This window comes from Lutjanus erythropterus, chromosome 23, assembly GCF_056507025.1.
Source record: "Lutjanus erythropterus isolate fLutEry1 chromosome 23, fLutEry1.hap2, whole genome shotgun sequence".
Lineage (NCBI taxonomy): Eukaryota > Metazoa > Chordata > Actinopteri > Lutjaniformes > Lutjanidae > Lutjanus > Lutjanus erythropterus.
The window spans coordinates 5,601,475-5,617,931 of record NC_139339.1 but is presented as its reverse complement, the minus strand read 5'-3'; the positions used below and the strand labels follow the sequence as shown (position 1 = coordinate 5,617,931).

Below are 16,457 nucleotides of genomic sequence, written 5' to 3'. Positions count from 1 at the left end.
GATTAGCATAGCAGGGCTCCACAATAAGGATTGCCCGGGTCAAGTAAAATGTCAGGTCGGGTTAGTAAATCTGGCATTTCACTCGACCAATCAGGCAAAAGGTTAAAAGAAAAATTAAACGCATCGTTTTTTTGGAGCCGACGATGGAAGCGGAGCCTCTTTGCTTCCTTCATCTGTGTTGGGAGATGGACATGTACAGAACTGATCCGGCACATGTGAAAAATGGAGGGTGAAGATGAAGTTACTGGGGGAAACAGGAGTTTAATTGGCAGTGTTAGAGGAAGTGGGTGAAACTACAACTATGCTTTGCATAGTTTGCCACAAGTTTGAAACCCCCCCCAAAAAAAACAACTGTTTTTCAAATGTACAATTTCCAAAAAGAAACACCCACATTCACTGTAGTGCCACAATAAGACGCGACTACGCGGGCTGCCAACAACCCCTCCTCCTGGGCTTTGCCGAAACACAGACGCTGAGGTAAGTCAGGCAAACGCAAACCACAGGGTATCATGTTTCAAAAGACACCCAGCCGTTCACCGCGTACTCCAGAGTGTTTGCTCTTCAAAAGAAGAATGGGATTGACCTGACATTGTTTGATAACTGCAAATCAATACCACAGTTTGCACAGTGGCAAGAAAAAATATGAGTTTAGCAGGTAGATTTTTGACCCACAAGTAAAAAAAAAACCCCAATACAAACTAGCCAAAAGAAGTTGAAAGACACTGCAGTAACATGGTTTGATCAACAGGTGATCTAAAGGCAGTGCAGCGCAGGAACAAGTGGTTGGCAGCAAAGACGGACAAAACACCCAAGAAACCGAGGAACATTTCAGCAAAGTCTCATAATGTTGCAACAAATGCAACACAGCTAATGGATTTTAGTCAGCCAGGAAAAGGCAAATACAGTAAATATAACAGCAACAGAAGACCTTTGGCAGCTAACCTTTGCTTTCAGTTTCCATACGGTTTTTAATCATTTGCATAAAAATACATGGATGGAACACACACACACACACAAAGAAAATCCATTTCTCTCTTCAGCCCACTCTAATTACAAAATCTCCCGTGCATCCATCTGAAATATGTGAACCAGGCAGTATCTCAGAGTGCCCACTTTCACCCTCCTCCACCTCCACTCTCCATCTCATCTTCAGTCTGTCATTCCTGCGGCAGAGAACAGAGGACAGATCTGAGGAGGAGATCACAGCAATACACAGACTTGATATTGATATGTGTGAGTGTGTGTGCGTGTGTGTGTGTGTGCCCATGCATCTTAGGAACATTGGAAAAAGTAGCCTGAGGTGTTCTAACAAATTGATTTTTCCTTTCTTCCCATCAATTACCAATTTCCATTAGAGCAAGAAAAAATTAAACACTCAATCAAAAACATAGGGAAGATGATGACCACACACACACACACACGCACACACACACTCCATTTTCGAGCCAGAAGAGTCATTACCGCTACAATTGGACTGAAAGAAGAGATTACGTGCAGATTAAAATAAGAATGCATACAAACAAGGATTACAGCAGATTATCATTATGTCACTCTTGGCAAGTACTACTAACACAGCCAAAGGGCCCCGCAGCATTCATTTGTTCTTTTGCCATGTCATTAATTGTACGACTTATTCCTTTATTCTGACGCTCTCAGACAGGAGAGGAGTTTGGCGATCCCACAAGGTCAAGGTCAACATTTTTTTCCCCACTAATTTTAGCTAATTTTGCCGCAGAAATGTCCGTGTTTATTTGTGGAGCCCTTTAATTCAGCCCGCCATTACTGAGATGTAATCTGTGCGGGTTGCAAAAGGGATTAGAGTCCGTTCTGAGTCTTTCATGCGTATCAATCATCAACACGACCTCTGACCTCTCCAACACTGGCAACACATTAGAGTAATCTAATAAATTAATGCTTTGGTTCAAGTCCATATTCAGTCAATCAGTTTAAAGACTAAAAAAAAAACAATGTGGGAGGATTCCAGGAGGATTATCACGTAGGAACAAAAACAGGAACACAGACGACACATGGTCCGACACAGTAAACCTAATATTTTTCTTCTGAATGATGACCTTATTTCCTCCTCTGTTCATCATCATTTCAACAATTCTTTCACTTCCCTTTAAAACATTTATAGCTCATTAGAAAAGATTCTTGTGGGTTCTGTGTTTGTAACTACATGTGTTACTAAAGCCCCGAGAAAGAGCATTATCTGACTTTTTTTTTGTCAGAACTCCAATAAAATTTTCACATGTGGCCTTGATCATCTTCCGTAGATTGTAGACTGGGATTTGTCAAAGTTTTGTGGAGTTAGATACAGTTTTCTTCATCCTAATTCTAACTTTTTTTCCACTTAGTATTCTGATTTTCATCTAAGAAGTCATAGTTTTAAGTCAGAACTTTTTATACATGTGTTCCTAATCCTCTTTCGTAATAATCCAATGAGAAACATCACAACAAATAAATATGGAACTTAAGGAAAAAGGGAAAAATCGATGCTGTATCCATCATGTTAGCTGTTGTACTTGTCTTTCTTCTTGATTTAGCTTGGACAGTGTTGCTCTCTGACAATCTGCTTGTCAGTGTTATTGTGTGAGACAATAAGTTTCAATTTCTGTTCAATGTGCATAACAGAATTTGCCGACAGTGTTTCTGTCCATCCCAACATGACGATTCATTAATTTGTTTCGCTAAATGGTTTCTTCTTTCAGCTGCCTGGCCATTCATTCACTCTCCTCTGAGGTTTGTCCAGTAGCAGGATTAAAACAGTTTTGAAGGGTTTTATGGCACTGACAGAAACGAATGTAAGCAGATTAAAGAGATAATCCACCCAAAATCTTTTTGAACACAAAACACACAGCCCGCGCAGGCTTGAATGGTGGCTGGAAAGAAGTTTCTCAGGACATTTTGGTCACTTTTTTTCTGCTTTTAAAACTTGTCGACTGTTTGAATCCATTGTAACAGATGGGAGCTCAACCTGGCCACTGCTGGTATTATCTCCGCCAGGCGTAAGATCACGCAACAGGTCACATGCGTGCGTGTCTGAGTGACCAACAGCTACTGTCTGCAGCTAATTTTGCTACTGAACCCTCTGGCCACATTTTTCTGACTGTACGCAGAAGAATCTCTGGTGTGTTGTGGTGATTCACACTTTCTTTTTGAAAAGCCTTGACAACCAAGTTATATTGCCTGCTCTGTTTTACACCGACTGCTGACTCCTCACTCCTCTTAACCATCTGGTAGAGGCCGCATGTTGTCAACAAATGCTCGGCAAAAAAATCAAGGCTTACCTCGTCTGTTACAGGCCACGTTCTGTCCTTTGTTGTGGCTCAAGAACTCACATCCATAGACAAGTTTTATATAACCTTAAACTGGAGCATCTGCAGATTAAGCCCATACCTGATTTGTTATGATCCACCAATACTAGATGAACAAATCTTCCTGAAATCTCCACTATACATGTGTGCGGCTGCTATACTTGAGTTTTCAAGGTCTGTTAGTAAAAAATGCATGCAATGCAATGCAGACTTCACAACAAAACTGACTTAATTCTGAACTGATTTGTTGTCGTTGGTTACTTGTTGGAATTAACATCAAGCGTAAATTATTCAGAATTTCAGCTTTTGTGAGTGTCTCCAAAAAAGCAGATGTTTATGTGTATTATACTGTTGTAAAGCCAGTTTTTGCGTGTAATGTTTTCTCTGGTTGTGTCTGTTGTTGTGGTGGCATTGCAGTAGGTGCTTCACCACCTGTTGCCTGGCTGCACTCTACTGACTGACCTCTTCTAGCTTATTCAAGGGGGGATGACTGAACACCGGTGTTGATTTGGTCAGTACTGTTAATTCCAACATTATGAGAGTGTGTGTGAGTGAGAGGGAGGAAGACTGAGAGACTGACTCTTTTCCTGGTGAATCAGTAACTTGTAACAATATCTGTCACTCTGACTCTTTGCCCAAATATGGTCAGTGGTTCCTTCCTGCTCTGTGACCAAATTCAAATTATAGAAATAAATGCATCAAACGTGCAGTAAAAAACATTAAAAATTAAAATGTTATGTCTGAATTTATGATTCACAGCTGAACTAGATGAATAATATCAATATCAAACTACGTAATTAGAATTTCATGACAGAAGTGCCTCCACCTCATTCATCAGTTTGTCTGTCATCGTGTATTTGTCTATCCGCCTACCAGCTGTCTGTCCATCTGTCCACACATCTTTCATCCATAAATTTTTCCCTTTTTAACCGGAGCGATTTTCAGAACAGCACGAGGAACACGGCCGCATGACTTCTTCGATGCTGCGATACCGCGAAAGCTTAAGTTGGGGTGACGTCATGGAGGACATACGAAGCCAACATGGCGCTGGTGCTCCAGCCTGGCAAACTGTTTTATCAGTCTGCCTGCCCGAGAGTGACATGAGGTCAGGAAGTCATTGGCAAATGCAGCGCCACAGCCCTGAACACAGTCTGTTCCCGTAAACCCATCTGACCCGAGCAGCTATTGCAACCTGCTGAAAGCTACATTTTAATATTAAAAATCACATCAAGTTTGACCTCATCCATCAACCTCTCTAAATATACAGCATTATAACAGGCAGGACATTTCAAACAGCTCCTGTTCACCCTGTTATTGGCGCAAAAAACACATTACGAACACAACACAATCAGTAATGGTGAATAAAGAAATATACTGACATATGCTTCCCTGCAGCTCAACTGGCGTCTGCGCTAATGCACCTCCTGGGACTAAAATACACTCCTGAGTGGATCTGTGTTACCTCACTCAACCTGCAGGCAGTTGGCGTTACTTACAAAAGAGCCTCAGTGATGATAATGACTCCCTACCAAAGATATATGCCAGCTGCTGCCAACTCTAGTCGCCACTGTTAAATATCGAGATGGTGGCTGTTTCATTGTTTAAATACGGTTTCAACGTGGACATTAATAAAAACGCATCACCCGAACCGCATGCTCATCTCTCATTTTAAAGCACTGTTACAGCAACAACGCCCCGGAGTCACATACAGTAATAACGCTCGCCTGTGCACCAAACTACATCACTATTATACCCATGCTCACTTTAAAAAGCCTCCTTAAGGGTGCTGGAGTTTTCTCACCGCAGCTATCAGAAGCACATGTTCCATCTTAAATGCATTCATTTAAAACAGCTCAGTAATAGCAGGAATGTTTGAGTGTTTGTCTCAAACAAACTGTATGATACACAGTAGACCGTTCAAAATAATGAGCAGGGAAGCACAGGGGTACTTAAACGCATCACAGTCATTATGTTTATGGAAGCATAAGATATTAACAGCTTCAGTATTTACTGGATGCCTATTAAATGTGTACACAATATACACAACTGTTCAGCAGGAGAACAGAATGGATAACAGGCCTGCAGCTTTGTAAAACCCTCTCATGGCATAAAACAAGTTCCTGCCTGCTATTAGATTTGCTGCAAGCAGCAGAGTTTCATAATCGAACTGCAAAGTTGCCCCACTTGACTTGTGATCATTAAGGCACAATGTTAAACCTTTTACACTCGGCTGGCGGCCTAACCCCGTGTGACAGCGGATGGAATGACGAGCTCATCAGGCTGAGCTAGTACTGAAACTTAACACTGACGGGTTTGACACGGTGGAAAGGTGTCAGACAATCAGTGTGCACAGGCTGCGCTGACACATGACACAGCACATGGCGAGGATCGTGACAAACAAAGAGATAAAACCGCAAAAAGAAAAGAAATAAAGGCATGAAACACGGGTGCAAACGCGCTATTTTGCTTTTGAAGTTTTTGAAAGTCTTAAAGACACCCTGTGGAGTTTTCTTGTAAGCAAAGTTAAATTTACATTTCCCATCCACACTGAGCGCATCCCTAAGGCCTAACAAACATGTCATAAATGCATTTCAGTTCTCATAAAACATTTGCTAAGCTAAACAAAAGAGGGAACCCACAACTCCACAGGGCACCATTAAGCCATATATACCCACAGATATTCATGATGTATCTACCTGGCTGCTAGATTATTGTTTCCAGTCCTGCATGCTCATAGCCTGACACCTCCAAACCAGATGTAAATTTATCTGGAACCTCTCAGCTCATTTGTCTTTTGATTTTTGTTGTCAACACCTGCAGGCCAAAACAAAACCCGCCCTCCAACCAATCAGAGCAACAAAACATGACCTACGGTACTACCAATCAGTCTGAGGAAAAGCCGATAGCTCGAAACGCCATTCCAATAAATTATTCAAACGGGAGCTCCTTTGGTGTGCGTATCTCTTCTTTTCCTTTTCTTTTTTTTTCTACAACCAATCAGATCAATGAGACGTGTGACACAGCAAATATCGGTGCGTTTCCAAGCAGGGCACAGGATGGCAGCCGCCTGGTCACAATCTTTCTGTTACCGCAGCTGAACGACACACCAAAATAAGTTTCTGAAAACATTTTAGGCAAGAAACAGGCAATGTAGTGATAGAATCTTGATCCTTATTTGATCAGCACTGCCTAGTTTGATAGTTTGATCTGAGTTTCGGGAACCCGATGCCTCTAATGGGCATGTCGTGTCTGCGATGCGGTTTTGATCCGTCTTTTTGTCCGTTTTTTGCTAGGAGTCTGCATAGGGTGTTTTATTTTGAAAATACCAGATTCTCCCTGTGTGAGTTCTTGGCCCGCTCGATCTGCTCCGTGCAGCTTGATGCAGCATCTGTCGAAAATTGAGTTGCTTCTAGGATGCACTGCGGTGCTTCTGGTAGAATCACAATCATTATCTACAATGGGCTCAATCGGCTCAGTGGGTTCAGTCGAACATGTGAGTGTGTGTCTGTGTGAATCAACAGGTGTGTGTGCACTGGATTGCACGTGGTGCTTTTGGGGGGAAAGTCGCCTGCTAACATCGTCCAATTTCTTATGTACTGTATGTGTTTGTCTCTCTTTTTTTCTTACACACTTCCTGTGACAACATGCATAAACATTCCCCTGAATGACTCACATCCCTCATTCTCTCCCTCTATATCCCTCTCTTTCTTCATCCCCGGCTCGTCTCACTTGGCCTTCTTTACTTCCTTCCGATGTCGCTCGCACACACCAAGCAAAACACGCGCTTAAGTCTCCCTCACTCACTCACAATATTCTTGGCGGCGTTCCTCCTCGCTAATTCGGTTGATTTATTCACTCTGCGTCTTTAAAAAAAAAAAAAGAAAAAAAAAGCTCACATGGTCAGTCAGCAAGTCAGACTACAGTACATGCTGCTGACTCACCCCCAGTCGAACAGGAAGAGATCTGTGTGTTCAACATGTAGACCCACATGTAACCTATTAACACCATGTTCATGTCTGTGTGTGTGTGTGTGTGTGTGCTGGTGTGGGGGGGGGGTGTTTACAAAGACACACTGGAGTCTTTCACTCCCGCTGTGTAACAACCACTCTTTGTAGTCCCCCTCTTACGCACACTGAGTGAAACAGGGTAATGCTGATTGGTATTCAGACCTTTAAGTGCGAGGTTTTAAGCAAATGTCTCACCCTCTATGTGTGTGTTTTTGTGCCATATGTGTGTGTGTGGCCAGTAAAGGAGGCCAACGTAAACCACGACCGGTAAAGCTATGAAATTACAACTGTTCCCACACTTCTCTCTGAGTGACACCACTCAGATGGATGTTGTGTTTTTATTGACGTGGCTGTAACCATTACTTGGTTAATCGTCTCAGAGTGAAACTGAGGCAACACAATTAAGGAATAATCTACTTACAAACTTCCTCTGTTGTACTCTTCGTTAAAAGGACAGTTTTTTGAAGTGAGGTTGTGTGTGGTAGGCATCATTCCTGGCAACTGATTTCCGTGACTTGTCAAGACAATAAAAACAATCAGAAAGCAGTTAAAATTGAGCACAGTTAATTTATGATGTTAAACACTGTCTGAAAAACATACTCTGTGCATTAAGAGCCATTTGAAGCCGTTAAACACAGTCTATAATTGCTGAATTGTGTTTGAAATGCTGGTGAAATGTGGCACTTTGCGCCGTGTAATACAAATATTGCACATTAACCTACAAAACATTTCTGACAGCTGTTCCTGTGCGAAGCTACCTGAATCTCTGTCCTTTATGTACGTTTGTGTCTTATACATCATTTTCGTTGTTACACCATTTTTGTCATCATGTCTTTTACATCCTGTCACATCTTAATACATCCTCCACATCCTGCACGTCAAATGTTGCTCTCTCCAAACCAACCAAACTCCACAGACAAAATCAGCCATTTTAGCCTGACAGAACACGCTGGTCTGCCGCCGCCTCGTTTGTTTGTGTTATTGTGTGATTACGGTGTTTGAAAAAGATTGTTCTGATTCACCGAACTCACATAATAACACAAACACACCAACAGATCGAGGCAGTGATAAACCAGAAAGTCACATGTTCTGTGAGGTAAAATTACTGATTCGGCCAATGAAGTTTAGTTGGTTTGGAAAGAGCGATATTTGGCTCATATAACAGCAGTCTCCAGCCGAAAAAGTTTGTCTGATGCCAAGATAAAGCTGTGAAAATATTCTAAATATAGTGCACACTTAAACTGATGTAGATGTTTTTTTAAGTGGGCCTTTTTTTAGGTGGCTAAAATGCTTTGCTGCCGACCCAGCACACAGCGGTACATTGTTTAGCGTCCTACACCAGAACTCCTACTGCCTCTCCTAACTGCAGACGTGCCAAATGCCATCTGCTGTAGGTAATACACTGACTATGGATAAGTACTTCATACAACCTCATATCAAATAATCTGAAGTATTCCTTTAATGTGTGTTTATGCAAGAAAAAAGGCTTTTTCAGCTGTCAGAATAACCGATAGAGTACTACTGCAGCTAAAGAAAGGAAGCTTTAGTCACTGCTATTGTATTATTTGCTATGTACACCGTTAAGTGTAAATAATAGCAGAGGACATGTGTTACAAAAACAGTTTCTCCCGCTCTGACATCCCTGTCTACTCCTACTACTTTTTCCTTCTCCTTTTGCCATCCCCTTTGACTCTTTTTTTTCTCCCCTCCTTCTCTTCCCCCGTTTATTGCATTCCTGCTCACCAATCCTGCCTCTGTTCTCACTCGTATCTCCATCTGTGTTTATGTGTCTGTGTGTGCGAGTGTATATGACTGCGTGTGTGTGTGTGTGTGTGTGTGGATCTGTGTGGCCACGTAGGACCCTGGAGTTTGGGGATTTTGGTCCGCCCACTCACTCTCCACCGTTAACTGTGTAGCTACTGGTCAGTGTAAAACAAGCAGAAAACACTGCACACTGAGGGAAAATAAGCCTTTACTGACGAATAAACATTTAACAGCGCAGTTACCATGGAAATGAAACCAAGGGCTGGAGTGAAATTCGATCAGTTTTTACTAGAAGCGGAGTTTGGGACTGGATGAGTGTAACCGTCACTTTCCTTTTCCCTAGAGTAAGCTCAAACTCACTTATCACCTTATATACAAAGACAGAAATAGAGTGGACAAAGACAGCGTACACAATTTATACTCCCTGATTTTGTTTTGTGCCAAATAACCCTGTTAAATCCTAACATTTTCTGCCAGTTTATTGTTTATGCTTTTAAACTGACACAGTTTACAGTTGGGTTTAAAATATAAACTATGAGATGGGCAGGAATTGTGGGATTTGAAGGCTCCTTTGCTGTATTTCCCAACCTTTTTCTTCTTCAGATGTGCCTCCAGAGCCCTGGTACCCCCTTCACTGACACCACCCATCATCTTATAAATGAGTTTGTTCAATTAAATTGATTTAAGGGTCGGTGCCATTTGAACTGGGAAGTCAGACGTTCCCAGATGAAAATTTCAACTGTTATGCCCTGAAGTGTGATTTCAGAATCAGAGGAACTGCAGCAAACCCATCCTTAAAATCCAAGATGGCTGTTCTGTGCATCAGCAGTACTGAAAGCTGTTTATCAGCACTTCTGTCTTTTAGATCTCATTAAATCAGTCACATACACACATTATTTTCCAAGTTGTAGCTGTGGACATGTTGCTGTGGTGTTTGTATGCATAAAATACCATGTAATATTTTGTTATCAAGCCCCCAAAAATGTTTTTGTCCCCTGTTGGACTTGAACCTGGTCAACTTGGGCATGACGTCATTCCCACCTCTGACCTCTGACCTCCGAGGAGGAACACACCAAGTTTAGAACTGAACTGTCAATGTTTGGTCAACTTCTTATTCATACCACATGCGGTAAAAGCTAGGTGTTTCCATTTTCCATTACCTTTAAGCTAACCATTTCAACCGTTACCTGTTACATTTTGCTAACTGTTTCACCTTTTACCTGTTACGTTTTGCTAACTATTTCAATTGTTATCTGTTACTTTTAGCTTGCAATTTTAACTTTTTTTCTGTTACTTTTTGTCAGCTATATAAACTGTCGTTATTTTTAGCTAACTACTTTTAGGTAACATTTAACCAATACCTTTAGCTATCACCATTTATCCAATACTTAAGCTATCTGTACTTTTTAGCATGTTCAGATGCTATATTCACATATTGAGTCAACTGATATATTTAATCATACTTTCGTGCAAAACAAATGTACACAAACAGTCTTTTTTGAGGAATCAGGAAATGAACGGCACCATGTCCCCCTCTGATCAGCCAGCATGACTTAAAGTAAGATGGCACCTTTTTTTTTTTTTTTTTTGTCCCACCTACTCGTCATTTTCCACGTACCCCCTGGCAACTGCAACTGTGAGGTACGAGTAGCCCAGGTTGGGAATCACTGCTCTATTTGGCAGCCTAACAAAAACCAGCGAGTGTTTTCTTCCACAAAGCAAAATGCCACATTAACATCCACCACAGGTATTCACTAAATCCCTGCTAATATAATAACTGAATGGCTCCAATTATAATCTCGCATTGAAAGAAAATAATGAAAACAGGGGGCTTTTGGGAAATGATGGAATTTAGCTAAGCTGTCGTTTGCTAAATGGACACAACCCTTTTTTTTCCACTGCATGGTTAACCAACATAAACATTTAACAAGCCCTGTTGCCATGGAATCATACTAAGGCTCGACTCCTCACCATTACCCATAGCAACTCTGACTGATAGGCTGACTAAGTGGCTGGATGAATATCTGACAGGCTGGCTGGCAGAAATGACTGGCTGACTGCTTGTAGCATGTTTAAAGGGATTATATGAATGGAAAAATAGCTCATTATGAATTCCCTATTGAACAAACTCCATGAGGCTTTATTAATAGTAGAAAAATTTGCATCCAAGAAAGGAGAGAAATAAAGGGAGCTGGGAAATTATAAGGGGTGAAAAATAAAAATATATTAGGCCATGACACGAGTGAGACAAAAAGATCAACATGGAAAGAAAAGGAGGGAAAGATGAAGCAAAGGAGGGGAGTGAAATCCAAGGCCACATGCTCCATGTTTTTTTTTTTTCTCAGCAAAGGGTTCTCCCACTCTGCTCTCTGACCGGCTAAAGCAGCCTCTCCAGTTACACTGTTCAGGAGCACGTGCTCCACATTTCCCTCGTCTAAATGAGCCCAATGTGTCTCCATCAGTGAACCGACTGTAAATTAATCTCTTTGTTGTCTAACAGCCCAGGCAGAGACGGGATCGGGACAATGAAAAGTGTTGGTGGAGGGGTGGGGGGACCAATGAGGGATGAAAGCAAAAAAATATGCACCATAATAGGAGATAACTGAGAGATGCGTGTCCAAAAATGTGAAATAAATAATTTAGATACAATTTACGTGATTTACTGCGATCTGACAATAATAAATCATTACAACCCAGGTCTCACCGTCACTGCGACACCTGTTTCTGCGACTCTTTGTGACCCTGTTTCCTCAAAAGTAGACTAACAATAAGACATCAGTGCATGACTGACAGACAGGGGATTAGTGAGTGAAAGGTGAGTGAATGAATGAATGAATGTACGCTGATTAAGTGAAATATTTATCCTTGAGCGTGTACGCTGTCTGCTATCAATCACTGGGGGCCCTGAGGTGCTCAATGATTTAAAAATAAGTTCTTATCCTTCTCCATAACAACTTCCGAAAAGATTTGTGCTTTAAAAACCTCTTCTGTTGAATTATAAAAGGTCATACTGGAAGATTTACTCCTAAAACTCATTTACTCATACGTTTTTGAGGCTTTATTGCAAAGCATACTAATCCATTATTGGCAGACAATCAAAGCACATTGATTTTAAAATCCTCTCTAGGCCATTTAATCACCTCTGCTGGCATGTGAGTCTCTGTAGTATCCCTGCTACTTTATTATGATCCACATCTCACGGGAGATCTCTGTAACTGCTACTAAAGGCTCAAGAAAAGTGGGTTACAAACACAAAGGCCAGATAGAAAACAATCTGGTTTTAAATCAGGTTGTTGCACCTCATGATGAGAGAGGTGACAGTTTTGAAACTTATTTGAGCGCCTTTACATTCTTATGTTAGTGTGTCTTGTAATAATATCTGGTTTACAGCTGCAACTCAGGCTTTGGAAAACAGTGATCAACATTTTTCATCATTTTAGGACCAAACAACTAACATATGCTCACACATTAAGTTTGCTAACAATAGCAAAATGCTGGCTAGCTAGCTAGCTAATCAACAGCAATCATTAGCTTGCTTGTTAGCTGGCATTATGCTAACATTAGCTAGCTTTTTTATGAACTTAAGATTAGAGATGCAATGATTAATTGATAATTAAATTAACAGCAAACTATTTTGAGAATCGATTGATCAGTTTGAGTAATTTTTCAAGAAAAAAGTCAAAATTCTCTGATTTCAGCTTCTTATATGTGAATATTTTTGGTTTCTTTACTCCTCTCTGACAGGAAACTGAATATCTTTGGGTCGTGAGTAAAACAAGACATCTGAGGACGTCATCTTAGGCTTTTGGGAAACACTGATTGCTAGTTTTCACCATTTTCTGACATTTTAAAACAGATAATTATTGATCGATCAGTTGAGAAAATAACCTTTAGTTGCAGCCCTACTCAAGATTTGACTGTATTTTGCTTTTACAAGAAAAGGAGAAAGTTGACCGAGGTAACAAGCTTGCTAAACTGTCACTGGAGCACAGAGTGAAAAGAGGGCGGGGTTTGTAAGGGCCAGTTTGGTACAGTTGTCAGCCGGATTTTGGGACCACTTCCAGGTGTAAAAACAGAAACAGCCAGACCTCCTAAGGAGTCTCTGTCATTAATGGTCAACCCGTCTCAAACAAGACAACAACTCCTTTATAACAAAAGCCAGCCCATCCCTTTGTGTGTCTGTGTGCGTCAGTGGAGGCTGAAGATAAGCAGAAAGTTGTGAGAAGTTGCAGGACAGGGCTCAAGGAAATCAGAGCTTTTTTCTGTTTCATTCTAACAACGTTAAAAGTTTAACTTTTTATCCTCTGCAGACCAGCCTGACCTGGTGTAACCAGCCTCCAGCCCTCTTCCTTTTTCTCTCCGTTAGCCTACAAGGAATTCTCCAAACCTGTTAAGTCGTCGTATTCCTCGCGCTCGGAATAGAATGTGGGTCAATGCCAGCTCAGTAGAGTCGACACGAGCTTACCGACTACTGACGCCAGCAGCCACACCGCAGCTGCCGCCGGGCTGCATTATAACCGCACGGCCCTCTGTGTGTCACCATGTGACCGAGGGGGTTTGATGTGTGATCGTAGCTGCAGAGAGACTCTAAGGTTAGCTGCCGCTGCGCAGTCATTACTGCAGTCACAGGGTTCATTATAAGAGGCCCCCTGACAAGATTTACAGCCGGACCCCCCACCCAGGCACATCACTATCACCTCACTTGTCTCTGGTTTTCCCCCAACACCACCACCGCTGCCATGATGAAAGTATCTCCCTCACCACCAACTACCTTTGCTCTACTTAAAAGTTTGCAATTGGAAGAGACAAGAAAGGAGCCAAAGACAGAACCACATGAGACGTCTCTGTTTTCCTGTCACTTTCTATCAAGGTTAAAAGTGTTGATGCCTACTTTGTCAATAACACATAATTAAAACAATACAGTACTAACATTCAATGAAGTGCAGACGGTATATACAAAAAAGAAAAGATGTAACTGCTTGTTCAAGATATCAGTTCAGTTTAGAGTGGATTTTCTATTTTTTTTTTTAATTTTGCAGCATATCAAAATCTGTATCAGCAGTGTCCAAGTTGTTAATTTAAAAAAAACAAACAAAAGAAAGTTATCCAGTGATGTGCAGAGAACTTTTTTTTCATGTTGTTGTGGCATTGAAAGAGGTATCAAGTATAGTTGTATGAAAAAAAAATATCGTTACACTTTTTTATAAATTAAAAATTTACGCATTTCCATCCAGAAACAGCCCTCAAAGTGCAGCTCAATAATGTATTTTAATCCCAAATATCGGCCCGCTATTGGCCTGTCATAGATATATTGGTCTATATTGGCATCAGCATACATGTTATCCAATATGTGCCTGTTAAGTCTTTTTTTAAAAATGTAACATAATGCAGATTGTTTTATTTGTTAGCTTTATAGCCAACATTTTATGTAAATTCAATACTTTTTCCTTGATTCATCTTTGTTAAATACATATATTTAGCTGTATTTGTGTTTTTTTATTTAAAGTCATTTGTAATAATTAAAAATAGTGTAATTTAGCCGTTTCAGTGTTTTGGTAAAGTTATTCAACAATAAAATATCCTGCCTCTATTATGCATCTCTGACACAAATGTTGAGGGATAATTGCAAAAAATGTGTATTTATTCTATGCATTATATTCTATATAAAGATTATTAGCAGATATTATCAGTATCAGGATTATTTACTCCCTTGCCTCAACTGGAACAGACAATAAAGTAAAGAGATAAAACAAAGACAGCAACATAAAAAGTCTTTATTGAATTTCCACCCAGAGCAGCGTCTAAACAATGCATCTGACACCCAAAGTATGACATAAGTGGTGGTTTCCAGTCAGCCATTAATATCGGATTAAATTAATTCACAGGTGTGCTTTAAAACGGCCTCAGCCAATCAGAGCGGAGAGCAGAGGCTGTCTGTGTCATGAGTGGGCTATAAAGCTTCATCACAGCTACATTTAGCCTACCTGTGACTGAGAGTGAGGGGCTGAAGTTTAACCACGAGGCTTTTTTTATTAAATTTATTTTATCTAACTGTTATATTAATGTATTGCTGTTTCTGTCTTTGCACGCACTCTTTCCGTCCTCATTACCTCATCTAATTGCATATGGCCCAGATACTATAGGCTGTAGAAGGAGCGAGGCTAGGCCAAAAGCAGCGACAAAAAGGGGCCTGATAATGTTTCTTTATCAACAGTTTGCTTCACGAACAGACAGACAGACGAGCCCCACAGCTGATAAACTGACTTATTAGTCTGCGCCGTAGAGCCCAATTACTTAGCAGAGCCGCCTGATCGATACGTTCGATCAGTTTCGAGGCCAGGTTATTGTTAGTGTCTTTACCTCACAGTCGTAGAGGTCCGTTAGCTGGTCGATAATCCACTCCTCCAGGTTCAGTCTCTTCCTCAGCTCCTTGCGGTCGTATTTCACGGTAACGCGTCCCTGCTTCCGAACGGGTGTCTCCGGCTCCTCCGTCGTGCCGGCCGGCGTCTGGAAATATACCCGGGGCTGAGGGCTCGTCTCCGGGCTCGTTACAGCAGCCATGGTCGCTCGGGCTGGGAGCAGAAATCCCCAAGTGTGGAAACGGGGGGGAGGTTAAAGGGGTTTGGGGGGGGAAGAGTGGGAGAGTGCGCGGCGGAAAAGAGGCGAAGCGGCGTGTGGACGTGCGGCCGCACTGAATGATAAAATGTGACTTGAAATTCCCACGAAGAAGAAGAAGAAGAAGAGGAAGAAACACGCTGGACCTGATGCTTTTGTTGTCCAAAGATCGCTCAAAGGGACATTAGCAGTAACCCGGCCGCTTCCACAACGATGCAAAACGGCGAAACGTAAAGTGTAACCGGCTTATTGAGCTATTTACAGCATGCAAACTCTGCTTATATAGAAAAAAGAGGAAGGCAGCAGCAGTGAGCGGAGCCGGCTAGCCTCAACTCTTCATTCAGTACAAAGAGAAATCACACGTCTCCCTCTCTCTCTCTCTCCCTCTCTCTCTCTCTCTCTGTGCCCACGAGAGCTGCGTGTGCGCGCGCGCTCTGCCTGGACTCGAGCGCATCCGACGTACGGCGACTGAAAAAAAACCCCCAAATGTTGATTTTTTTTTTTTTTTTTCAAACTTTGAAAGCTAGTTAAGCCCTCCTCTTTTTTTCTCGTTCTCTTCTTCTCATCCCCACCCCCCCTATTTCCTTTAACTTTCACCTCTCGAGCACAGTCATTGACACGAGCAGAATACAGCCAGACTGGGGTCAGTTGTAACATTTTTGTCATCACTTTACCATAAGACCACCCTTATAAATTATTTATACGTGTGCTATAATCAAATTGTTAATCAGAATACAAAAATATTAATGTAAGG

At 41.5% G+C, this 16,457-nt stretch overlaps 1 protein-coding gene across 1 annotated transcript in view; it reads right to left on the bottom strand.

The window, feature by feature from the left end:
- The window catches only part of ppp1r14bb (protein phosphatase 1, regulatory (inhibitor) subunit 14Bb), a 34,251-nt gene extending 18,152 nt beyond the window's left edge, over nt 1-16,099 (bottom strand). The window contains exon 1 of the mRNA XM_084712412.1: nt 15,449-16,099. Within this exon, the coding sequence (XP_084568538.1) occupies nt 15,449-15,649 (201 nt within the window). The 5' untranslated portion in view covers nt 15,650-16,099. The remainder of the gene's footprint in view (nt 1-15,448) is intronic.
- Nucleotides 16,100-16,457: the final 358 nt, after the last annotated feature.